The 27,552-nt window shown below is 34.0% G+C and overlaps 1 protein-coding gene across 3 annotated transcripts; it reads left to right on the top strand.

Moving 5' to 3' along the window:
• Positions 1 to 6,744: 6,744 nt before the first annotated feature.
• On the top strand, positions 6,745 to 27,521 carry LOC139813874 (1-phosphatidylinositol 4,5-bisphosphate phosphodiesterase). Of its 3 annotated transcripts, none has more exons than XM_071779690.1 (20): positions 6,745 to 7,029; positions 14,777 to 14,831; positions 16,935 to 17,165; positions 17,320 to 17,379; positions 17,569 to 17,706; positions 18,710 to 18,789; positions 19,254 to 19,389; positions 19,485 to 19,585; positions 19,935 to 20,113; positions 20,452 to 20,662; positions 21,137 to 21,395; positions 21,697 to 21,897; positions 22,010 to 22,208; positions 22,314 to 22,471; positions 22,555 to 22,761; positions 23,029 to 23,401; positions 23,712 to 23,873; positions 23,939 to 24,116; positions 24,678 to 25,128; positions 26,503 to 27,521. In XM_071779690.1, the coding sequence occupies exons 3-20, from the start codon at positions 16,995 to 16,997 to the stop codon at positions 26,572 to 26,574; spliced, it is 3,336 nt and encodes a 1,111-aa protein (XP_071635791.1). In that variant the 5' UTR covers positions 6,745 to 7,029; positions 14,777 to 14,831; positions 16,935 to 16,994; the 3' UTR covers positions 26,575 to 27,521. The 3 variants fall into 3 exon arrangements, with proteins under 3 accessions (XP_071635791.1, XP_071635792.1, XP_071635789.1); XM_071779691.1 differs by having other exon boundaries at positions 17,566 to 17,706; positions 21,697 to 21,891; XM_071779688.1 differs by having other exon boundaries at positions 17,566 to 17,706.
• The last annotated feature ends 31 nt before the right edge of the window (positions 27,522 to 27,552 follow it).

Raw genomic sequence — 27,552 nt, 5'->3', positions numbered from 1 at the left:
TTAATATTCATCTTATTTCGGAGTAATGGTATTCAAAGTAATAAATATGAAACTAACTCCTCTCCAAATGCAGAGAGGTTCTTCTCGGTGAGTTACCATCACCGGAGACGTGTAGCGATCGAATAAAAACCGACAATTTTTGGTCGGATTTGAACCCGGATGTTTGGCTCAAGAGCAGCTCACATTTCTATACGCCATTCTCTACGCCACGATCGCCACATGATAACATGTATTGTGTATCTTATTTGAGAACAATATATGGTAACTGCAGTATGTGCATGAAAAATTAATATAATTAACATTTCACCATAATAAAATAATAAGACAACCTTTTGACCTGCGACACCATTTAATATACTTTTTAAATAGTAAAGATATATTCTTTTTCTGCCATACACGTAATCGTAATTAAGGAGAAGCCTAATTTCTAAAAATAACAATTTTTGCTTTGAGAAATTCTTTACAAAATGATGATTATAATTTTTAAATATTATTAAAATATTTAGTTTTATATATATAAAATCAGGAAAAACTTTAGAACAGACAATTTGATTTTATTAATAATCATAAATATAATCAACATTTACTTGATAATGTAAACAAAATGACATTAATAAATAAATGCATAATAAGTATAACATAAATGAATATTATATCTATACATCGAGAAAATCAATAATCATCAAAGTATTGAATGTGCAATTGCTATTATTATTAATAACGAAAAGAACGAAGCATTGCGTCTGTGTAAATATAGAACCGATATTAAAAGTGTACCATAAATAAACACGTCATTGAAATCGTGAAAACAACATAATAAAACGTATATTTTCGTAAATATGTCAGATGTATAAATTTTTGTGTCATGTGCTAAAGTAAAAAAATACATAATTTTCCTCTACGTAAATATTTTTTACATAATTGTGCGTCAAATAATTTTTAAATTAATTATTTTAAAATAATGTTTAATTTCGAATGACGTATGTACAATTATTATAAAAGTATATTTGTTATTAATTTCTGCTGGAGTTTCAAATATGTCTCGACAACAAACCGCTATAATATATTTTTTCTTAATATATAAAGAAATAATGATAATACAAAGATATAATATGATCAGCTTTTAATTATTATAACAGATTTTTATTTTATCTAATCATACATTATTTCTTTTATCACGCAAAGTATATTATTCGCGTAAAAGCATGAATGGAGATGGAACCATAAATACAACGTCGTTTCGAGATCCTCTGTTAAAGCGGCGAACGTGAGACATATAACGCTATTCCACAGAAAACTATAAAACCGCGTTATGTCTAACACAATATAGTTAATATAATGCGTCTACAAAGCATGTGTGCAATGGGCCCTACCAGTAGAACTTTAAGTTCAAACTTAACTTAGCGTTAAGATAATTCCTTCAGCTCAGATTCCGACCAATTAGGCAACTGTGCGAATAGCGTGCTTCTTAAATTACCTCTTTCGAGAAGAGTACAGTCCAGATGTAACGAGAATTTGTGTAATCTTTACGCAAAGTTTAATAATATTTTTCTTTTTTTCCTGATTATATTATTTATTAATGATTATGTGTTTTTATTCAAATAAAAAGTCATGCTTTTGAGACTGAATATGTTCGAGCAATTTCATCAAATGATATAGTAAAGTTTTACAGCGGATTATTCGCAACGCGATGCACAAAACGTGTAGCTTCAAAGCAATCAAGAATGCGATAAGAAAAGAAGCGTTTGTTTACGGACACACACATATACACATACTCATCCACATAGGATCTCGGTAATATTAATTTGTTAGTTGCTAGCACCAATTCTGCTTAGATGCGGAATGTAATAATGGTAGCTGCATGCCTGCGTTTCTCTCAGAGCTCGGTGGGAAAATGAATACACCTGTGTTCTTTACTGTGCGAATAGATTCCGTAGTACGAGGTATTCTTTACATTTATGACGTTTGAATCTTGGACGATTTAGCATGTAAGGTACACGGATCACGAACAAAATCTCCCTTTCGAACCGTATAAAAGGCCCGTTCAAAAATACACAGGCGTTCGACCACAATGCGATTCAACGACCAGGCGTGTTTTCGACGTTGATATTCAAATTTAAATTTCATCCATTAACGCATGACTTTTCAAACGAAATTTCATTTACATCGCAGTATAACGAAAGTTATCTTAAACAGTAGGTAATGTAAATTCTTACAAAAATTGTGCAAATAAAGATTGACATGTTAGAACCAAGTGATGGAAAATTTTAAATATCTACATTATCAAAGGTATGTAAAATATGATTAATACGTGCAAAAATTGTACGATTTATAATGGAAATGTATACATCATAAAAATAATATAAATTATACGCTCATACATTATCTATTATTTTATCTATAATACAATTGAAAAGCCAAGAAGTAATTCCAATTGTCCAATTTTAAACATAATCTATTATAAATTTGTTATAAATTTATTATGAACTATCAAATATCATATTGCAATTATTCTCATACCCTATAAATTTTTCGCATAATTTTAAATTATTATATTTTGTGTAATTAATAATAAACCAATTACAACAATTTGCAATTCATGGAGATAATAATGTTCCAACATTTTGAATATATAATATTTATCTGTTGCTTAACATTTAAAATTTCTACCCATATTATATTCAGAGAACAAATTAACCATCAGCATGTCAAATTTTGACAGGTGTACTTAAAATAAAAGAGGAATGTCCATTAGGGTTTTCAAGATAAATCTTACAATAATATAATGTTTTATAACTCAAGTATAAACTTATCGTAAAAAAGTTAAGTCGTAAATAATTCAGTAATTATGTATGTATCAAAATTATAAATTTCAATTGTCCTGCATTTACAATTTTTCCTAAATCAGCCGCCAAGTGTTTATGGATATTGTTCTATAAATCTTATCTTGCATAAAATTCAGTTTCTTGCGTAGAACTTGTCAATATTGGTAAAAGTAAAAGTATTTATAAAAAGACATATTTTAATTGTGTATTCAAAAGATAGAAATATGATATTTGTGGATTGTGTTTGAATTGAAAGTAAATTATCGTTCCTGTATTAAATCGTATTCAGGGAAGTCTTATTGAGACGTGTATGATAAACTGTTTGATAAAGCATGACGCACACACAATCATACAGTGTGCGATAACTCGGAATATACTAATATAAAATATGCGCCTTAGAAATACATATATTGCCATAGTAAATACTTTCACGATTTGTAATCCGGAGAGAATACGTTGAAATAGCTCAGATAACAAACTGACGTTATTTGTCGTCATTTTGATGTCAAAATAATAACAAATAACGTTTGTTTGTTATCTGGAAATTTGAAATTTTATGACATTGTTATTTATATGGGATACCAGCGAATGCTTACAATAAGGAAATCGATCGTAACTTCCGAATCTGATGAATGAGTAATAACGAGAATATGAAATAAAACTCGATCGTATAGAAAAAAAAACGATAATAATGATAAGAATGCAATAACAAGTGTGATATACAAAAATTTTAAACATAATTCCTCAGTTTTACAAAACTAAAATTAACTTTAAAACAAAATGTACGAAAAAAGTGTTAAGATGATAATTATATAAAAGATTTTTCTGAGAAGTGTTTTCAATAAAAATCTTCCAACTTTAAGTGAAAGAAACAATTGTAATAAAAGCAACAATTGTTTTATAATATTTGCTTTTTTAATATCCATATTTTTTAAATGAAAATATAATTTTTTCTCGTAAATTGTTTTCTCTAATCATTCTGAATATAAAATGGTATTGCAATAAAATAAAAATTAAATGATTTACAAGATATATGTATATACATATTTTGACATAAAAAATAAATAAAATATCTTGTAAAATATTTGATAACTTTACTTAATACATTTATTCACAAAATTGTGAGGTAAATTATTGGTATGAAAAATATATAATTGCATTTAAATGAAATAATACAATTGCATTTTGTTAATTGTATATATATAAATTCTTTTTTTTAATAATTTGTTTCTAATCATATATTAACTATATATAATTTAAGAATATAATACAAATATAATAGATTAAGATTATACTTCTAATTATATGTATAAAAAACTTATTTTTTATTATTTATAATTTTGTAAGTTTAGCAAATGTTCTCTCAAATATACACATCTATTTGCATAAATTAAAGATTTATTGAGTGCAAGTTTTATAAACTTGAACGCTATGTTACCGACCTAATGTATCTATCAACTTTCACAGAGAGTCTCACAGAGAGCGTGGATATGTTATTTCTCTCCATTCAGCAGTTTATATGAGCAATATAGATAATACCTAAATATTATCTTCTCTCGAGAGATTTTATTAAACGTCTTTTAGTTTACTATTTTGATCAAAAGAGAGATCAAAAAGAAAAATATGATATGCATATATCAAAATGTAAATTCTAACTTCTTTTTTATTTCCTATTTGAGCTTTTTTTATATCAGCTATTATACATACAGAACTTATTTATGATCATTATCTAAAAATTACATATAATTGCTATATGTTGTAATTAATTGTAACTATACCGCAATATTGTACAAATTGTTAATAAATTAGAAGCAATTTAGAACTATTTCTATTATGTATGACTTCCACATTATACAGAGAACTATTCCAATAATACATAAAATATTAGATATAATTATACAAGCTTATATACATACATATATAGTCTCACATAAATTATATAATAATTATATAATAATTTCGATCTTCATTTGGCCCTTCTTCAATGTGTATGTGTTGATTGTCGATTTTATTTATTATATAACAAATTATATTGTGCTTCACTACGTAATAAAAGATTAAAAGAATTCTAGCAAATAATATAGTTAAAAAACTTGTCTTATTCTTGATTTATCAGTCATACATTTTGTTTCCAACTTTCTCTCTATATATATCCGCTGATAAACGAGACAGGTGTAAAATGCAATCAACAGCACGGCGGTCAATCTTAAAGCAGATGGCAAAAATGCATAATCGCGCTTCATTAATGATTTTTCGCTGAAAAGCTCGGTAAGAAAACATCCTGCCGCACTTTCGATTTCGCGCTCCTCTGAAAATCGATTTTATTTTATGTAACTCTCTGTTATGTATAATTATCACTGTTATTTTCATTGTTAGTGCGGCTTTAAGATAGGCTTGTTTATTTACGCACGATTCGTCTGCGTGCAAAGTGAGATATTTCTATCTGATGACTCACGAGTTCATTCTATTGGAATCTGCGATTGAGATGTGCCCGCTGTGAAGCGCGCACCTCCCCTTATATTTTCGTCTACACTTATATCTGTCGAACCGGACACATGTCGAAATTGGCTTATCAGAAAGTTAATGTCAATAATTATCTATATCCGATACTCACGTTTTGTCCTCTGATCACCGCGTTTTTTCTACCGATCCATCTTATAACATCGAACTTCATTCCGTGCCGTTTCCATCATGCGCGTGTTTGCGAAGTAAATAAAAGTTTATTGCGGCTTTCACTGATTAAATCGACTGTGTGATATAAATCGGAACGCGATACGTTAGCAATCGCGATAGTTTTGTGAGATGCGCGTCGAAGTTTAAAATAAACATTTTTCATTTAAACTTCGCACCTCTGGTAAGTAATTTCCTTCGGTAATTAGAGAAAAGTAATTAATCTTTTCCTTCTACGTACTTTGGGAAGTCTGATAAATAATAATATTATTTGTAATTAATGTTGATATTACTTATTACAAAATTAACTTTCTTCTCTGTTGCAGTCATGATTTATTCGGCATTTCTGGATTGAGGTAATAAATTAGAATACAAACAAAAATTATCATATTTCACCTTTGAATGTTATGATAAGCTCTAGAAGTAAATATTTTATCGACATATTTATATAAATAAATAAACGTGGCTAATATTTGGTAACGTTGAAAAGATAAAAATTATCTACCGAGAAATGCACTTATCTACTGCACCCGAGAATTTATCGAATTTCCGTTTACATAATAAAAAGTAAAACATCGATGTTTGCTTGGCATGCATAATAAATGCAAATATGTAAAACAATTTCCCACTTCGATTAAAAATAAAACTAAAACCGTTTAAATTTCAGAACCGTGCATTAAAAGTGTGTGTTAAGTAAATGAGTTCGAATAGTTCAAAAAGAAGAAATGTCTGAGATTCTTAATGAAGTTTTAATGAAGTTAATGATCGTGAAAATTTTTCCGGATACATAGTTTAAACATTTGAATAGTTGAGATTTTGAGGAAGTTATAATTACATGAGAGTCATATATCTATTGCAAATAGAAATACTCAACTTTTATTTATTCCCTTTTCATGCACTATATTATCTTCATATATTTATCTTCATCTAGCTATTTGAATTTCAAGTTTGGACTCTTGAAATTTGTATTGTTGGCTTTATATCTAATCATACATCTAATCTGCAGCCTCCCGAAGAGCCGAAAGTCTTCGACGCGCTCGAGCCCGTTCGATCGCCGGAATATTCCGAGCGCTACTTCCGACGAGATATATACACCGTTCCCCACGCTTGTGATGCAATAGCCTCGGAGGCGGCAGATCTCGTTCTTGCCGACGAGATGTGGTGGAAACTGAATGACGGTCACGAGCGCGCACATGCGCGCAGGGGAAAAAGACGGTATCGAGCCAGGACGGCTGGTTCGCCCGTTAACAGAAACGGTGCGGCAGCGTCAGTTTCTTCTTCCATCGCGCTTGGAGGACGTCCGGCGCCGGAGCGCCAATTTCACGCGCACCCAGACGCCGTCTCCGGCCGCTAAACTCTCGATTTTCCCACTTTGAAATTTTCGCCGCTCGCGGTGTGCCGCCCGCGAAGCTGATGTGCGCGCGGAGCTACGCCGGAGGATGAGAACGCCGCCGCTGCCGCCGCCGCCGTCGTCGCTGCCGCTCTCGTTGTTCGACGGATAATCACGCGCGGGCGGGGAATCCGATCCAGAGCGGTAAGACTGAGAAATTCGCATCGCGAAATTCTTCGTGACGGACGTAACGAGACGACCGTGCGCGCCCACACGCGCGCGCGTTACAGAGCCGACGTCGTGCGTTCCGCCGCCACTCTGCGCGGTCATGAGACGTGTCACGCGTGCCGCGCTCTTGCACGCGCGCACACGTACACACGCCGCGCACCGGTTGGATAAACTCCGCTTCCGTATTTTTCGCCTATCAGCGAGTGACATTCGCTTCCGGTCGCCGCGTTCACGCAGATTCACGCGCGTTTCCGCGTAAAGTCTGACCACAATTGCATAATACGATTTTACCAACTTTAGGCTCCCTTCAATCTTTGCTAAACGTAATCTACTAATGTTTGATTTTTAATTATTTTTACTTGAATTATAGGTGAATATAGGAAGCACCGAGGCTTTTACTTTCAGCGTTAAATGTATTTATTAAGAGTACGGAGTTAATATTTCCGTCCATTAGATCGGCGAGCGCTCTGAGTTGAGCGGTGCCTTTGCTCTAGCGCTCCGCGCGTGTAATTAATTTGCATATAAAGGGCGTACCATCAAGATTGAGCCGGACTGCGATGTACCAAATGCATTATCGCTTCCTACTTGCGCATTACTATTAACCGCTAATTACTCATACCATATATTACGCGAAGGCGCGGAGGACGCGAGCGTTAATTATAGTTGCAATCCACTTTCTCCGGTTATGATAAATTAAAGTGTTTTACCGTGTAACTATGATACCGCCAATTATTAAAGCGATTCCCGAGAGACATATATTGTTTAATAAAAGAATGGGTCAATCTCGTTCAGCAACCATTAATCAGACGCGCCGTATACGTGCGTACTCGCACTCGCGCCAGCGCCACGCGGTACTCGCTCGCTCTCTCGCTGTCTCTCTGTCTTTCTCCTTTTCTCATTATACTTTTCCGCACCTTCTCTCGCTAACTCCGACGCGCGACGGCCGTGCGTCGCTTCGCGTGTGCGTGCCGCCCATACGTGCTACCACGCGCGTACAACGTACACGCGTTGCGCACCATCCGGCCGCACGCATACACGCGCGCGCAAGGAATAAGAGAGCGGAGGAGCGACGACGACTCGCGCTAATTAGCAGCGCCGCGTTATCGCTGCGGGAGATAAGCCGCGAATAAGGCGCGAGAGATATGTGTGCGCGCGAGAATAGAGGCCGCGGTGAATATCGGGACACGACCCTGACTGCACGGGCTTCCCGAGGGATTTTCGAGGTCAAGGGAACCCAGAGGCGCCGCCGCCGTCGTGCGGTGCGCGAATGTTACGAAATTCCCGTCGCGAGGTCAGACCAGGTCGGCCGTCGCGTCGCGTCGGTCCGACACCTGATTCCTCGGATTTCTTATCCGTCATCAACCGGCCATTCGTCGGTTCGCCGTATTCGTCGAGGCGGGACGTGTCGCGAATACCATTTACACCTCGCGAAGCTTCTCGTTATCTCGGCGCGATTGCCGAGGAAATCAAATGGCACTACAGTGCATGTCGCTATAGTGCATGCCTCAAATAGGCGCCAATCTCACTGGCACGTATACTTGAGCAAAAACGGAGCAACAGACGCTCCAACAAGACGCTCAGCTTCTTTTAATAATATAAGTACGTATCTATCCCGTACAAAACAATTCGCCAGATATCAATTATGGAACGCTGTATGTATTTCCTTATTTAATCGTGGCTTTCTCAATCGTTATACATGTGTACGCAGTGTGTTGAGGATACACGAAGAGTCAGAGTTTCTTCTTGAAGCTTAATAATTGGAGTAATCATATCGGAAGATGTTTTCTATCTTTAAGAAAATTAATCTCAAAAGTCATTATTATCTCCTGATTCCTTTGTGCGCAGCGACAAAAACGCAGCACGTTTCTCGGAATGAGAACTGCCACAAAAACGCAATAACAGCTCGGAGGAAACTTTAATTACGCAATTGTTCAATTGAACGGTGATCTCACGAGAAACTCATTGCGAAGCAAGTTTTATCTTCGGATAAAATGCGGGCTTGTTGGTTCACGTAATTGCACAAGACATCCGTGTGTGTATATCGTACCTACGATTGCAAATATTTTTGGAAGCTCGAATTTGTGTCTTGAAATATTTGTGATCTTCCGGCAAGTTCTGCATCGTATAAGAGAGAAGTGCGCTCGTAAATTTTAACGATATAATACGGATATAGCGAGTCATCGGTTTCTTTTGCATTAACCGCACAGAATGCAAACACGAGAAGCGAATGAATTACGACCGTAAACATATTGCATAACGCATTTTTCATCGGGAGCTATATCTGTTGTATACTTGAAATTGTACGGATAACGATGAAAGACATAACACAACTTATAAAAACTGCAGCTAATAACAAAGCCACGTGAGATTGTTATGAGAAGCGCGTGAATAATTAAGTAATATGTAACTTTTTTTCTCTCTTTCTAAATAACATACCAAATAACTTTTGCGATAAATATAAGATGCTGCTGCTTCTTAATTTTTAATTTTTATTCCTTCTTTCTTCTCTCCCTACAATTTTTTTTAAATTTCTTACATATCTCGGATATTTTTTATAAAATAAAAAATTGTTCCCTTTCTTTAATATTCCCTTTCTTTAATATTTTTTAATTACCTGTTATCTAAATCTCAAAAGATTACAACTTGAAAGTATGATAAATTTTACTTATTTTTTTCTCTCTCTTTCCTTGAATAAATATTAGCAAATATATCTACTCTCGACTTAATATTACGTACTAATGTCGTACTACTAATCTGTACGTACTAATCTTATTAAGTATTAAATTTCATAGTTCACTGACAGACGTAGACAAAGCTTAACATATAATGCAATGTATACAGAGTTGCGTGTCTACTCAAAAACAGAGGCAGTCAGGTCATAAGCCTCATTTGTTTCTATTCTTCTTAAAGTGGCCATTAAGTGATTGAACGGTCAATGTCGCGATCGTATAATTCAACCTCCAAAGCTCCAGAAATTATATAATTATTAATCCGTATTAGGTAATTGAATCACGGTCGTTTAGCAATTAATTTTCCGCAAAAGACAATATTCAATATTACCATGTTTTTTCGCTAATTATGTAAATCTTGGCTTGGATGGTTTCGCTCTAATACTTTTCGCGCTTCATTAATAATTTCGTGCAGACGCATTTTGATATTAATTCTGTGAATTATTTAAAATTTTTAATTAATTAAACTCATTATATTAATCAAATTAAACTCGATTTTATTTGACGATTAAACAACTTCACCCGTAATCAATAAAAATAATTATAAAATATTTCTTGTCACTAATAAAAGAATTAGTTGCATAAATAACTCTGTTATAATACAGAAAAATAAATTAAAAATTAATATTATAATTACCAAATAATACTGTTATGGGTACGATGATTTTATGACAGAAATTGTAGCCGATAAACATTATTTACATTACGTGTGATAAAAAGATTTATCTACATAAAAATTATTTGCATTACGTATAATAAAAAAATTTCTCTTGAAAAGGTCAAAACATACTAAATAATGTGTGAAAGATAAATTTATAAATAAATTACTTATGCAAGCGTGAGAAAGAGTTATTAAAATTTTTGCAAATTTGCGTTCATAATTGCATTAAATTTCTGGAAGCCAGAGCTTTTGTGTTAAATAATCTGTAATTATGGATAACGAAGCGCTATATTTTGTTGAAAATTTCCTGTGCTTACGGATGTGGCGAAAGTTACGAACGTGTGCAAAAACATATATAGAGTATACTAGATCATATGTAGGGCACACGCGTCAAAATCATGTTTGATGTGCAAAGAACGATTGATACACGATGATGTAAATAAATTTTATAAGAAATTAGATGTGTATGTAAAGATAAAAAGGATTAGATATACGAGATGGAGTCAGTATTTATATATATCTTGTCGTAAGAGATTATAAACCAACATAAATTTTTGTTTTTTATCACGAAATTATGTATGTGTACATAATTTTTTTATCGCAGTGCTAAATAAATCATTTCTATTTAAAAGCTAAACTATTTACAAACCACGCTGCGCTAAACTATTTATGTGTAAACGAAAATAGCTCTACAAATAAAATCAATATTTTTAGCCTGAAATAAGAACGCTACATTATTTTACAATTAATATTATATTTATTTAGTTAATTAATTTATAATAAATTTATCGTTCATTTTACAGACATTATTTTGTGAATCTTTAAATTAAATATTAAGACAATGACGTGTTTTGCAATTATTGTATCAACCGTTATCGATGATTAACTAGAACAATAGCGGGCTATCTTAATCAAACCGATTTCTTATCTTTAGTCTTACTTTCACCCGCCATCTTGGTGGTATTAATGCTGCGTTAACGAGATCGCGATGCGGAGTGCAATAGGGATCGTGCATGGTAGTCATAAATTATAACGCATCGTTAATGCGGTCAGCTCGTGGGAATACGCAGGTTGCCGGGCTCTAAGAACGTTTCCATCGTTTGTCGAAGAGAAACGGGAGGCAACAGCGGCACGAGTCACACGTTTGTACGTATTTTCGTAACGCTCGTCTGTTTATGCGCCTCGTATACACACGCTGTTCATATAGACACGCGTTGTAACGCCCGCGTATATTAACGAGATACACGTCGGGACGTCGGTGGCCGATTACAGATGATATTAACGGCATCGGCACTCGCACTTGCATTCGGCGCACATCGAGCGTTTCCACTTCGTGTATTTCCAATGCAAGTACCGCCTCGCCTCCTCTCCTGCGTCGCAATATTTTGCAATATTTCGTATGGTAATTCCGTTACTTCGTCCACGATCGACGCGTTACACACGAAATTGCGACGTCAGCTGATCGTTTGACAAATCGATGGCATCAATAATCGAATTCATCTTCTGCGAAATCAACTGAATAAACAGCGTTGCCGCGAGTAGAAAACATCCGGGAGGATGTGGCTATAATTCTCGGAAGTTGCGGTCACCGTTGTAGCAAGTTTGGCGAGATTCGAAATCTCTGCTTTTGAAATTTCTGCGTTTATTCTTTCCAAAAACTTGTTTCGCAGTTCTCTCTCGTATCTCCATCTTTCTTCGACAAAAGTTATAGGTCAAGGTGTTTGAGACTACAGAATTGAGTGTTTTTCATTATCGGTATATACATATGTACATAACTTGTTAAAACTGATTTTATATACTAAACAGAAAGCTTATTTGTTTGCCATAATAGGTTTAATTATTCTAATTTGTTAAATATCATCTAACTATTGTACTCATTTATTATTTTAGTAATTATTTTAATTTATCAAATATCTTTTTACATCAGCAGCTCTGTATATCATAACAAGAAATATATTTTGCAAAATACAGCGCTGTACAATTTTTTGCGCTGGTTGACCGTGAGGATAAAATATGCGAGTCATCGCTACGAACTTCTTCATCTCCAAGTATCTCATTTATTAATGTAATGTTTACTTTTCTACTCTCCCTCTCTTGTAATTTTATGTTTCGCTGCCATATCTACGTTATTGCCAATATGCCGAGCATAGCATTTATAGCCTTCTTCCACACATGTTCTTGCACTTGAATCATTTTCAATTTTAAACTTCAATCGAAATTCAAAAGCCTTAAAGATCTTACTACAGTTTCAACATCATAATATTACGCTGAAACTCTCAAGGATAACTTCATCGTTGAAGTATCTTTAGATTTGCGGATTGAAAATTATAGGTCGATATCTAATAATAGATCAAAATGCGAACATGCCTCGTTTTTGGATTCCGGAAACGTAGTGAAAATTTATAGCAACAGAAATACATATATGTTGCCAAAATTCTTCAAAGTACAGATGTATTTTCAGGTTTAATGTGTAATATAATTTAAATTTAGTTCTCTTATATTCAATATGTTTTTTCTCGCAAAATATATGCAAAATGCAACAAATATGATAGTTGTTATAGAAAATATGAGAACAATAAATATAAATAAACAATATAAATCGTCGTAAGTTCTGTAAAAACTGTGACAAACTGATAATGTGAAATTTGGGTTACAAGAACTTTTTGAGGAAGTCTGTTATTTTTTATATTTGAGCAAGAGTTGGTTCGCCGCAAATATTTTTACGGTCGCGCTTAAAAATGTGTATTTAATCGTAAATGCACTTCTCGCATACGGTAGTACGTAGATACGGAATATAGCGCCTGGTAACTTCCATTTCCTCATACACTAATTAAGATAAGTCGCGATGGAGATTGGGATATCCGTTAGTGATATACATATTGATACCAATATCTACAATAAAATTTTTAGTAAACATAGTGTTATACTATGAAAAAATATTAAATTCTAAATTACACAGTAAAGTATATCCATCTAGCAAATTAAATAAAGTATTAATGTAAAAGCAAAAAAAATGTATTTCTGTATAAATAAAGAAAATGTTTGAAATATGTTTAATTTAATTATATAACACATTCATATTTGTGTATATTTTTCAAAATCTACAAAACTACTTTGCGTTTTAATAATAATTTATGTTTTCTACTATTAAAAAGTGTTTAAATAATTAATAGATGTATTTTTTTGTCATGCAATTCAGTATTCTTATTCTTAGTGATTCTGACATTAAAAATGAGATTCTACAATTCGTTGATTTATTTTTAATTTATTCCGAAGATAACTTTTACGTAGATGACTGAAGCTGCAGTCGAGAGATGTACTGGAGTGGCCTTTACGTAAAGACAACGAAATGCCGCGTCACCTATTAATAAAAATCTTGAGAGTAATACGTCACTGGTTGTTGTTTACTACCCTTTGCAATTACTTTGATGTATTTTTAATCTAGATAATAGAAGAGAGCAATTTCATAATCTCATGGTAAAGTAATCTTGTCGATAACCAATTTAATTAATTAAATATTTTAAGAAAATATTTGAAGAAATTACAACGAAACACATTTTATGACTGTATTTTCAGAAATTTTTAAATTACAATTATCTTCCGAACCTCTTTTGTCAGTAGCGTGACCCAAAAACATTTTGTAACTTTACTCTGCACATGTAGTTTTGTGTTTACTTATTTCGTTATTTTTTAAACACAAAAAAAACTTTTGGGAATAAAACTTTTGCACAATTAATTTACTTGATACGTTACAGCTATAACAGCTTTCTCTCGTGACTGTTATCAATATTGCTTTTCTTCTAGTTAGAGATAGTGATAAGAAACATTATTTAAGTTATAATTAGGATACGCCATTAAACGAATAGACTTAATGACGCAAAGGTTATTATCTAGATTTTATATACTTTACATCAATTAAATGAATTATACATACGTAACCTATTACGTAAGTCTCGTAATTATACAGAGGTATCGATTGAGTCACTTAATCGAAGAGTGAAACCTTCATTTCAGAAAAGCACGTGTCTGCCCGTAGATATAATTAACATCGCCGGTTAATAGAATGGGGTGATATAAGGGGGGATAACTGCGAAAAATAAATGGGGTCTGCGATTTTAAATTGGATATTTTTCAAGCTCGACATCTGAGAGAAAGAGACTTAAGCATAAAGAAAATATATCTTTCGTTGCATAATAATTTTGCTGTATCGATCTCTGCAGCATCCACTTTTTAAACAAACACATTTTGCATCATTGAGAATATTCTGTAGAGGAAGTTTTCAATTATTAACATTTACATTAGAGTTTAATTAGAGTAAAATATTTTGTTGCAGGTGCAGCCGCGAGTTAAAATGAGCAAGTCAACTCGGAAGAGACGCTCTTAACATTGTGAGTACCTTTCACGATTTTATGATACATATAATAATGTAATAATATATGACATAACTTTCGATATGACTCTTTTCACTCGGCATTCAACATTTAAGTGTGCCTTGTCCTACATAGTGTAGGTTTGTCATAAAGGTTAATCGGTGCAACGATGCTAAAAGGCTCTCTGTAGCGTGACAAAGTATCGATTATCCAAAATCCAAAAGCCAATGAATGATTCAAGTGAGAAACGTTCTGTAATACAAATACTTCTAAATAAAAATATACATATATTTCATAATATGTACATCTTAAATATTGTATATACTATATACGCCAGATAAAAGAAAATTCACTTATATCGCCAAACTTTTAAGTAACGATATTCGTGTAACATATTTTTCAAAACTTGTATGATGCAACTATATAGCGAACACTGCACGTCATATAATACACAAAAGATATTTATTTATATCATCAGAAAGAGTTTCATAACGCTACGTTGTGTGCAAAAAAAGGAACTTAAGCCATTTCCTTCGAACTATAGCTTCTGTATAACAAAGTGTGCGATGACGTCTTTTCTCAATGTCAGCTTTTTTTCCATTTTCTATGCAAGTGCTGCACCTTTTCAGAGTTTCATTGTAACGTATTCTATTCTAATTTCAATTCTCTATTTTCCGTAGACAAATTTAACTCTCGCAGGCTTAAAAATAAGAATAAGAAATATCTAAAAAAGAGAAGAAGAAAGAGAATGTGCTCCATTCAAGCTTTTTATTATATGTCGTCGGAAAGAAAAAGAAGAACTAATAAAAATAAGAATAACTGAAAACCCGTGTAAAGAAAGGAAGGAATATGCGTGAAATATGTGAGACTTGAGGTATTGACGCACACATTATGTGACGCCAAGGGATTAAATAATTATTCAACGTCATTGTACAATAAAAACTTTCATATTTATTTTCTGAGGACAGAAAAAGAGAGATCGCCGAAGTACGTTCAAAGCTATGCGCAATCTTGTGGGGAAAAAAAGATATTCACAATTATCTGCTCGATTTTAAATGTTAAAATACGAAATATATATTTACATTTGTCCGTGACTAAAACTGTTAACGAAGTAAATAAGACAGTATTGATCGCGTTAACTAATGATAATTAGTATTACTAAGAGATAACAAAAGCAACAATGAGTGCACTTTTTGTTTTTTTAATAATGAAATAGGATATTCCTGCATGTTCATTAAATTTTGAAGCAAGATAAATATTCTTTAAAAATAACTTTCACATAATACAGTGGAGCATTAAATGTAATTAAAATTTTGTTGACTCCGTTATTTAGCGAAATTTTTTTTTCCATGGAATCCCTAAAAATGATTTTAATAATTAATTGGAGAAAATGCTATGCTGTTTTCTCTAGGCCAGTCTTTAATTAATTGTAATGATTTTAATATTGGCGTTTGTTTGCGTGTTATAGGTTGATAGGTTAAAGTTCAAGAAACCTTGAGACTTTATTTTCTAAAGGGGTTAATGCCCGATTAAGGACCAGAAGGCTCAGTCCGCTCTATTGAGGTATTACGTTCGTACATGTTGCTTATCGGAGGCCATACAGATCGGGGCTAATAATTAACTATAACTAAATACCCGGTCAAACAAGAGTTCTAACAAGATAGGTTGCGTGTTAGCGACAAAGTCCACCTGAATATCAGCGTTACTGCGTGTTTTGTGCCAATCAGCTCATCTTATACAATTAACGGCAGTAATTTCTCAAGGTTCAATTACGTATTTGATATTATATATACCATGCCTTCGCACTATAGGCATTTATCCTTTATAGAAGTTCGTACCTCCGTCATGTAAACTGATGTACATTGAATAAACATCAAACTTACAGATTCATGCAAAATATAAACTCTCTCTGAGATTTACATTCGCTGCATACGAATGGTAAGTATCTCGCACGGATATACCGTGCAATCTTAATTCATCAGAATAATTTACGGACGGATACGAGGAATGCGAGGTATAAAATGTCGAACTTCAAAGCCCCGGACGTAAAGCAGATACTCGATTTGACAGTGACCGGTATAGGAAAGATGGCTTTAACGCGATATTGATCTTTGTTGGCAGAATCGGAAGAGACGCCGTATCTAGGCTGACTTTGTCGGAAGTTGGTGGAACGACGCGGAGATGACGAAGAGGTTCGAGTTCAACTGGCAGATTGAGGTGCCGGAAGCACTCCGTACCGGCTGCGTCTTCGATCGTTGGACGGAGGAGAAGGATAACACTGAAATCGAGCTGAATTGCCTGTTCAAAGTCGACGAGTATGGTTTCTTCATCTATTGGCAGAGCGAGGGAAAGGTGAGAGGATTTTTTTTTGTTTGCTCTTTTGTTTGTGCCCTTTCATTCGTTTCGACATCAAAAAGAACGAGGTAGGTCTCGGACACTCTCTTAGCATCCTACGAGTTCTAAGTACACGCAATTTATTTTTACTCTCTCTCTCTTCTCCTTGCAGGATGGAGATGTTATTGAGTTGTGTCAAGTGAGCGACATCAGAGCCGGAGGCGTTCCTAAGGTAAAATAAACAATGTTCTGTCGCTTCAAGCGGTTATGATAATAGCGCTCTCAGATTTTTTAAAGTTACGACAATTGCACGAATTCGCTGTAAAAGTACTTGTCGATCAAACTGATAAAAAAAAAAAGAAAAGAAGGAAAAAGACACGGTAACATCCAATAGCTAATAAAAGCGACGCATTTCAAGCAGGACCCCAAGTTCTTCGACAAACTGCTCAGCAAGCATGGCGAGCAGTTGGAAGACAAAAGCCTGACCATCTGTTCTGGCGTCGATTACACCAACATCAATTATCAGCACGTCGTGTGTCCGGACCCTGCCACAGCCAAGGTAACACACGTGCCATGCCGCACACTAATCGTGATAACGTCGGAAACACCAGCATCGACATGCCATTCGATTTATCGGTCAAGTAAAGTATTATTAGAGCTAGGCTGATCTGGCTGATACGACGCGACGCGACGCCGATATAGCGTTTAGGGACACTATCGTCCCTGATGAAACTGATGTTTTCTCATAGTTTATCGCGGATATAAATAGTATAGTGTTGTTATATTAACGGTATTAGATTGGAATATGCTATCAATAATAGTTAATATACTTTTTCTTAATATCTCCTGCGATATACGACGATTATATGATGTGATATAAACAACCTGTAAACGTATAATCGCATAGTCGCGATTATGCTGAACTTCTCGGTTAATTTGCCTCGTACAGCTCTTTTACCTGTTTCCGTGTCATTTTTCCAGAGAATTTATCGCTAGTTTTTACTGCAAAAATAAGGAAATAGCGTGAATGTGCTATACACGGTTCTGTATATCGCATTACCATCAATTCCTTCTCACGTATTCTATATACTGGCTATGCTAAATTGTTATTACACAAATTGACAATTATTGGAACAATTTGTAAACATATGCTTAATTACTATGTGTTTAAGATATTATCGAACAGCATCATTTACTTAATTGCTCTTTACTCGAAGCTCATTAGCTTCACGTGTCTTTTTAACATTAATGTTACTAAAAATCAGTGACATTAAAAGCAGCAAAGTTTAGTCGTTTTTATATGAAATATGCAATAGCGTCAAAATGCTGAGGTAGCAAATTTATTTATCGCCGAGTATAAATAGAACTTGTGTGACGCTACATTCGTACATACCTACGTAGGTATAAACGAATGTAGCGTCACATCGCGATGTAACAACTGATAAGATTACTTTAATGCCACCTTAAGATTAACATCTCTATCTCGCAACGGACTTAATAATAGTCTCCCATTCCGTAAAAAGAACAATCTGATGATACTTTATTCGTATATGTCGTCATAGGTATGGTTGGACGGCGTTCGATCGATTACGCACAACGTCAAAGCGAATAACGTTTGCCCGCTTACATGTCTGAAGAAACAGTGAGTTTGCCAACGCATTTATATACGCTTGCACTAACGTGTCTGTAAACAACGGTGCTGTTTACCTTTGTGAAATAATTAGCCATAAACGTTGTTCCGCGATCGACGTATGTAGCATAACTTTGCGTTTCTCTAATTTCACTCCGACGCAAAAGGGTATTAAGCAAAATCGATTTAACTCGCAGTAGAAATTACAGAGCTTCCGAAATCATTTTTCTTTCTAAATTGTACATATTTTTGAATGTTTTTTTACTTTTTTTTAAAATAAGATTATATTACATTTTATGATATCAAAGACTTTTATGGTATCAAAGACTTAATTAAATGTATAGTACCTTCTGAAAGTTGACAAAAATATATATTATATCAAACCGTAATTCTGATATCAAATGTTCTCTTCTATCTACATATTTTCGAAGAAGTAAATAAAATCGTGAATAAAGCAGCATTTTGTACAATTTTAGTTGGATGCGACTCAGGATGCTGGTCGACCCCAATGGAAAAGTTCCAGTGAAAGTGGTCGCGAGAACTTTCGCGTCCGGCAAAACGGAGAAGCTTGTTTACCAGTGTCTCTCTGAGTTAGGCCTACCTAGCGGAAAGGTATCTTGATGGTTGTTAAAATGTATCATTGATGATCTACGACATTTTTATTGCTAAAATATTGCAAAGATAAGAATACATTTTTTAATATTTAGAACGACGTGATAGAACCCGACGACTTTACCTTCGACGCATTCTACGCGCTTTATCACAAAATATGCCCGAGGAACGACATAGAGGAATTATTTCAGTCGATGTGAGTACTTTTCGGAGAAAATGTATCTAAATAGATATTTTCTGTGTAGAAAAAAAAATTTGCTTCACGAGTTTACTTCTCCTAATTACGAATTTTAATTACCGTTAAGAGAATTACGTTAGGTGAAAAAAAATTCTCTTAACGAGAACTCCTAATTACGAATTTTAATTACATCAATATTATTCGTTGTATATATTTTACACGCGTATGTATGTATATACACATTTTTATACAAATACATATGTTTTATGTTTTGCAAAACTTTATAATTTGGATTTATTTTAACGTAACGCAAGCAGAAGGTTTTATGTTAATTAACGTGACCGATTATTTATCTTGAAAATTCTAGAACGCAGGGCAAAGGGCGAACGGAGGGCGATACAATTAACCTGGAGCAACTGATCACCTTTCTCAACGAGAAGCAAAGAGATCCGACCCTGAATGAAATTCTCTACCCCCTCTACGACGAGAAACGTGCAATGGAGATCATCAATGATTACGAGCAGAATGAGGTTGCGCGTAATGAAAGTAAGAGCTTGATAAACAAATCATGTATTTTCGCAACGTTTCCCTCGAACAATTCTCACGAACTTATCTAAAATTAAACCTGATCGCTCGCGTCTTTGAAACATGTGAGATATTGATTCTCTCGTAGATATTTCATTTGTCTCTTTATAAACTAGATAAATTAGGATATTAAGATGTCAAAGATATCAAAGACAAAGTAAACTTTAATGAGCCTGCAAAATTGAATTGTTCAATTGATTATGTGTCATCTGGGTTTAGTCAGGACTGAAGAATTAATGAACCGGCTTAACTTGTAGCTTCAAAACGACCTTCTTTCATACGTAATTGCGCCCTTGCAGAAACGATGACGAAGGACGGCTTCATAAGGTACCTGATGTCCGACGAAAACGCTCCAGTTTTCCTCGACAGACTAGACGTTTACATGGATATGGACCAACCTCTGGCGCATTATTACATCAATTCGAGCCACAACACATACCTGAGCGGACGTCAATTCGGCGGGAAGAGCAGCGTCGAAATGTATAGACAAGTTTTACTTGCAGGATGCAGGTAAGGGGATATTGTTACATGAAATATGGAAGTAATGATTATTCCCGATTTGCGACTGCAGCGATTTTCAATATCCGTTGCATTTATAGCTGCATCGATTGTACCAGATTATGAATGCATCTGCTTGAATATAATATTGCATTTAGATCGATATACCGATCTATCTTTATTTCAGAAAGCATAACAAACCAGTGTAGCTTATTTCTAATAAATTAAAACATAGTTTTAGGAATTATAGTTTAGCAATATATTTACTTTTTTCAATCATTATTTTTTACGTTTGTTTAAATAGTTATATTTAATTAGGTTCCCATGGTATTTCGATTAATTTTAATTTAATTAATTTATAGATTAACAAGATAATTATTAATAAATAAAGAAACGAAGGATCACTTCGTAAGAAAATAGAAAACAATCGATAACTATCAGGATTACCGGTTTTAGTTTCTTTCTTTTTTCAATCCGAATTTAAAGGTGCGTCGAATTGGATTGTTGGGACGGCAAAGGGGAAGATGAGGAGCCGATAATTACTCACGGCAAAGCCATGTGCACCGACATTCTATTTAGAGACGTTATATACGCAGTCAGAGACACGGCCTTCGTTACATCGGAATATCCATTGATTCTCAGCTTCGAAAATCATTGTAGCAAGAAGCAGCAATACAAACTGGCCAAGTACTGTGACGAAATTCTGGGTGATCTGTTGTTAAAGGAACCCCTGAAAGAATATCCTGTAAGTTCTTATGCGTATAGATTTTTTACAGATATTGTAAAATATCTTGTAATATCAATTTAAATAATATGGATTATCTACTCCAATAATGTTTTTTAACTATTATTAAGATATATAATCACAATAAATTTTTTATAATATAAACACATAATATTAAAATGTAAGTGAATTTGTTTTCTTTGTTTCTTTCTAAAGAATTTCTTGAATTAAACTCACGCTTACGATAAATCACGCAGAGTTTGGTGGCTCTTTCATATAAGTGGTTTTAAGTGCACTCATGGCTAAAATATCATTAAAACAGTTGGAGCCAGGAGTACCGCTGCCGCCGCCCAGTATGTTGAAACGCAAGATTATCATTAAGAACAAGCGCCTAAAGCCCGAAGTCGAGAAGCAGGAGTTGGAGCTCTTCAAGCAAGGTCAATTTGTGATCGAGGACGAAATCAAGGAAGACTTCAGTGCGCCGCCGGCGATCGCCGCCGCTGTGGAACGGCAACCGGTAAAAGTAACAATCATTACGATCCTTAAATTGAGCATGGCAGTGACTCTTTATCTTAACCGAATTAAGCGATCGACGTTTCATTTGATAAAACGGTGATATTTCTCTTCGTCTACAGGAAGAAAGTTCTGAATCCATAACGTCATCGGGCATTCAACAACAGCAATCTGTCACTGGTTCAGTAGGTTTTGGAGAAAGCATAGAATTAGTAGCGGCTCAGAATTATATCCCAAGTACTACCAATGTACATCCATGGCTGTCTTCCATGGTCAACTATGCGCAACCTGTAAAGTTCGCCAGTTTTGACGAAGCCGAAGGTAGATGAAATTTTTGTTTCTTTAAAAGAAAATTATAATTTATTTATAATTATACTGATGGCGTTAATCGATAAATTGCGATTAAGAACGAATTACTATTTTTAGAAAGGAACATTCATCACAATATGTCTTCCTTCTCGGAAACGACTGGCTTGACCTATTTGAAAACCTCCGCCATTGAATTCGTAAATTATAACAAACGGCAGATGAGCCGGATTTATCCGAAAGGTACACGAGCCGACTCTTCCAACTATATGCCGCAGGTAAAACACAAGCTTGTAGTGCGCAATTTGCGCAACGGGAAACACGAAGAAAAGTCTCTCAATGATCGATCGTCGCGAAACAGGTCTTCTGGAACGCTGGCTGCCAAATGGTGTCGCTGAACTTTCAAACCGCGGATCTGCCTATGCAACTGAATCAAGGAAAGTTCGAGTACAACGGATCTTCGGGCTACTTATTGAAGCCGGACTTCATGAGACGTTCTGATAGGAGCTTTGATCCTTTCGCCGAGAGTCCCGTTGATGGAGTGATCGCCACACAATGCAGCGTTCAGGTACGTTTCTTTTTCCTGAATGACAATCCAGGTCACTTGCGATATCACATTCTAATTTTTTGCATTTTTTTTTCTTCCTAAAAAATCGAACAATTTGCATAATATGGCGTGGCTTTTATATATTAACAGTGGTTTGTATTAGGATAATCAATAATCAGAAAATAAGATAAAATACAAAGAAAGAGAACTATAAAAAGTTTATTCAAGATTAAAAACGCTTCCATTATTTGTCTTTATTATTGATTCACTATCGTAACATTGTAATAGGTAATAGCAGGCCAGTTTTTATCCGACAAGAAAGTCGGGACGTACGTTGAGGTCGAAATGTATGGCCTACCTACCGACACGATACGCAAGGAATTTCGCACAAGAGTGGTCCCCGCCAACGGTTTGAACCCCGTTTACAATGAAGAGCCCTTTCTCTTCAGGAAAGTCGTCCTACCAGATTTGGCCGCTCTGAGATTCGCGGTATACGATGAATCGAACGGCAAGCTACTAGGACAGAGAATCGTTCCTTTAGACGGTTTGCAAGCCGGATATCGGCACATCGCGTTGCGAACCGACGCAAATTTTCCTATGTCTCTGCCTATGCTGTTTTGTAACATTGACATAAAAATCTATGTGCCAGATGGTTTTGAAGGTATGTTCGACATCAACGATGTTTCTGCATAATAAATTTATACTACTATTTAACTCTGCAGTTGTACAATTATAATTTTAATAGATCGTATAATTTTAGTCAGCATTATTTTCTGTTAATTCTGTCAAAATTAACTATTTTATGTATATCTTGTTTCTATTCGATCTGTTTAATACGATAATTTAGTTAATAAGTATATCTTTTATTCAAAACACCATTTTTCTACCAAAAATAAATTTTAAACAAAATATGTATTAATGATTAATTGATTAATCAATGTTTTTTAAATCATTTTTTTATTATTATTTAGAATTTATGGACGCTTTAACGGCGCCGCGAGCATTCAAGAAATCGGAAAGCATGTCGCAAAATAAAATGCGAGGTCTGGGAATCGAAGAGAGTGATAGCAAAAACAATGTAGACAACAAAAATAACGTGTTATCTCATCACCAAGAAGCAGCAAAACCAAGAGGTAAGTTGCAAGATATAGAAATTTGTCAATTGTGAACAACGAATCGACTTATTTTATTTCTACAGAGGAAATGAAGTTCGATCCAATCACTCTGGAGACTTTGAGACAAGAAAAGGGTTATCAAAAAGTATTACGGAAACAGCAAAAGGAACTGGAGTCTTTGAAAAAGAAGCACCACAAGGAGAAATTGACTGTCCAGAAGCAACATTGTGTTGCAATAGAGAAGATTTTTAAGGGAAAAAAGTTAGTCATTTTCGTAAAATTTTAATTTAAAATTTTTAATTTTCTTTATATGTTTAATCAATTTTTGTAAAAGTATTTATTTAATTAGTAAATTGAATAACTTTTACTATTAGTTAAGGAGATTTTCTCTCTTATTTAGATTGGTAAAAAGTAAGCAATTTTTACCGGGCTTTCTTTGACAAAAGAAAATTTTTATTTAAAAGTTTTTATGACTAAAAATTTTATGTTTATTGTATTAAGTTTAAATATTTCAGAATTTCAGAGAAAGCTCGAGGAAAAGATAGAAAAGGTTTTCTTTATTTTAAAATATAGCGTAAGATAATCCTTTTAAGACAATAATAGCAAACTAAGTTTGAAGCAAACAAAAAATTAAAATATAATTTTTTTTCAAAGAAGTTAAACTTTCTTAGAAAGTGGATAAAGCAAGATCATTTGTGCACGCAGGTCTGATAGAGTTTAGAATTTGTAGAATTGAGAGTTCATGGATAAATTGAGAAAATAATGATTAATATAATTAACATAATAATAGAATAAATTACAAGATTGATAAAAATGTTATAGCAAAGCGGAACTTTCGAGAGACCCCATCGTTCGTCGCGCCGTTTCCGAACAGACGACCCAGTGGTCGCATCTCGCCGACAGGCAACGCCGGGAGGAACGCGATCTGGTCCGCGGGCATCTGGAAGAGCGGCGGACGCAGCTGTGCAAATTGTGCATGGCCGCGCAGCTGGCGCAACAGAAACAGCTGACCGCGCGACACGACCGTGAGATGAAAGATATGACCGCGCGACAGGCGAGACTGTCGGTGGAGAGCGCGAGGGAAGTGATGAACGACAAGACTTTGAAGACGCGCGGAATCAAGGAGGGTAGACTCAGGGAGAAGCAGCAGAACAACACGAAAAAGTTTATGGAAGAGCGCAGGATTGCGCAGATGATGCAGAACAGAGAGAAAGAGAAACTAAAGGTGGTCCACGAGAAGCAATTGGAGGAGCTGCAGAAGGATATGAACGCGGTAAGGCAACAGACTCTCGCTAGACTAAAGGTTTACCCGATAGTATAGCTTTGCTATTTTTATTGCGCTTGCACGTAGAAACAATATATTTATATGTTTAATATATGGATTGTAATCATAAGCAATTTGTTTTATACTATCTGATACGTAAACGTCCATTTTAACATTCCACTAAGTTAATTGCTAGAAAATTAAGAATATTTTAGGTCTTTTATATTTATGTATTTATTTGAATAATATACGTATTGATGCGGTATATATAGATTTGATAAACGTGCTAAAACATCAAATTTATTGTACATTTCTGTTTTATAATTAAGTTGAATTCTATTTATTGAATATTAAATTTTGATTATTGTGTTTCGTTCTTATTTTGTTATATAATTATTACATTTTATTTAATATTTTCTCAATAAACTTATTTTCTTAAAATATTTTAATTTTTAATTTTATTTTTCCTACTATTTGTTAAATTTTGTTTTATAACACAGTAACCAATGAAGTCTCCTTAATTCTAAATAAGCAAGATACAACAAATTTGAAATATTAAAATTTTGTGATTAACTGAAATTAGAATTTTTTATCTATGTGGTTTTACGATGTTTTTCTATTTATTTTATTAAAGTCTTTAGAAACTGCATCGAATTGCTATCAAATATATGTTACCATCAGTTACCTGTATTTAATATATTGCTTTAATATGAATAATTTTTCTGAGCAATTATTTGCTAAGATGATTATTTTTACACATCAGATTATTTTACAAAACTGAGTTTTTCAACGCTATATCGAAATCATCCGTGATCACTTACAAAGCCTTTTTCAGAATTTTAGCTTAATTTAAGAAAACTGATGAAAAAAGGCATTAATCTCTGCCAGGAATAATCGCAATGGTTTTATCGTATGTTTATTATAAATTCTATTATAAAACATGAAGAAATAGAAAACTTTCGAAAGATGCTATAAACTTTTATTATTATCAATATTTGAAATCTGTACGTTTGTGATTTATACATATTTATATCTAAATGGAGATATAATTGAAATCAAATAACATAAACTGATGCATAAATAATATTTTAAAAAGATTCTAAGAAATATATATATGTACTTTTAATATAATTTTATATATTAATCTGTATATAAGTTTATTGAAATTTTCTTCTCTCATAGAGCTAAATTTTCTTAAATTATAACAAATTAAAATCAAAAAGATAAAATAATCAAATTACAAAAAGATAAAATAATTGGCATAAAAATTTAACTTATCTGAATATAAGTTTTGCCCCATTTAAGTTACATTTTAAACCATTTTAAATACCAAGTCCATTGTTTCCAAAATAATTAGTTTAGTCATACAAACAACTTTTCCAGATCATGGATATGTACAAGAATGAAGACATGGACTACGAGCCGGCTAAGATGCTGGCTGAATTCTACGTGTGATGAGTGCCAGCCAAGTTTCTCTGAAAATTTTCTCCACAGCGAGAAACACGTTACGAAGGAGGGACTGTTTTCAGACAATTTACTACTGTCGTTAATTATACTTGAAATTGGGATCAAATTTCATTAGCTGTCGTTATTGTATCCGCCGACAAATGTCGCGTATCGTGAGAAAGAAAAATGAGCAACTACATTAACGTTTCTAATTCATTCAGCCAAGTATTTTTTTATAAGCAGACATTTTATGTCTCCATAGTCTCTGAGTACCTAGACTAACGAGGGAGTCAATACAACTAAAGTGATCTAGTCAAGTATTAAATATATATACTTATACACAAAACGTATATCATGATGTCGTGGCCGATGTGAAACGGTGTAATGCACCGCGCGATTTGTCGAAGTGAATATTTTTCGATTGTTAACGCTATATTGTCGAAGTCTATCAGAGTAAAAAAAAAAACGTATATGCGTATGCGTGTGTGTGTGTGCGTGTGCGTGTGCGTGTGCGTGTGCGTGTGCGTGTGCGTGTGCGTGAAGACTGCTGTCTGTATTCGTGAATTAATGCCTAATGCCGACAGGAACTTTCTCTGTTACCGTGATGATTCCTAGACCATACATACCTTAAGTTGAGAGACGCTCTCACGGTCGGACCTAAACCGATAAATTCTCGTGATTGCTGATAATGATTAGAGTATTATAGAACGTTTGAGAATCTCGAGCTGAAGGCTGTAATTTATACAGATCGAAGGAAGCGCCTCTTACACGGCCCTTACATGAATGGTCACATAGGATTGTAAATAAAACTTCAAACGAGAGCCTAGTATAATGATTACCACGTTGTTGTTTTCATTATATAACATAATGTTATTTACATAAATTATTATATCATCCTATACATATATATATATATATATCTATATTGGATATAAATAAAAATATTACGCAAATCACTTTCGCAATTATTTCCGTTTTTATTGCGGG

This window comes from Temnothorax longispinosus, chromosome 5 (genome assembly GCF_030848805.1).
Source record: "Temnothorax longispinosus isolate EJ_2023e chromosome 5, Tlon_JGU_v1, whole genome shotgun sequence".
Classification (NCBI taxonomy): domain Eukaryota; kingdom Metazoa; phylum Arthropoda; class Insecta; order Hymenoptera; family Formicidae; genus Temnothorax; species Temnothorax longispinosus.
Note: the sequence above shows the minus strand (reverse complement) of the source record. Positions and strands in the feature narration are given on the sequence as shown.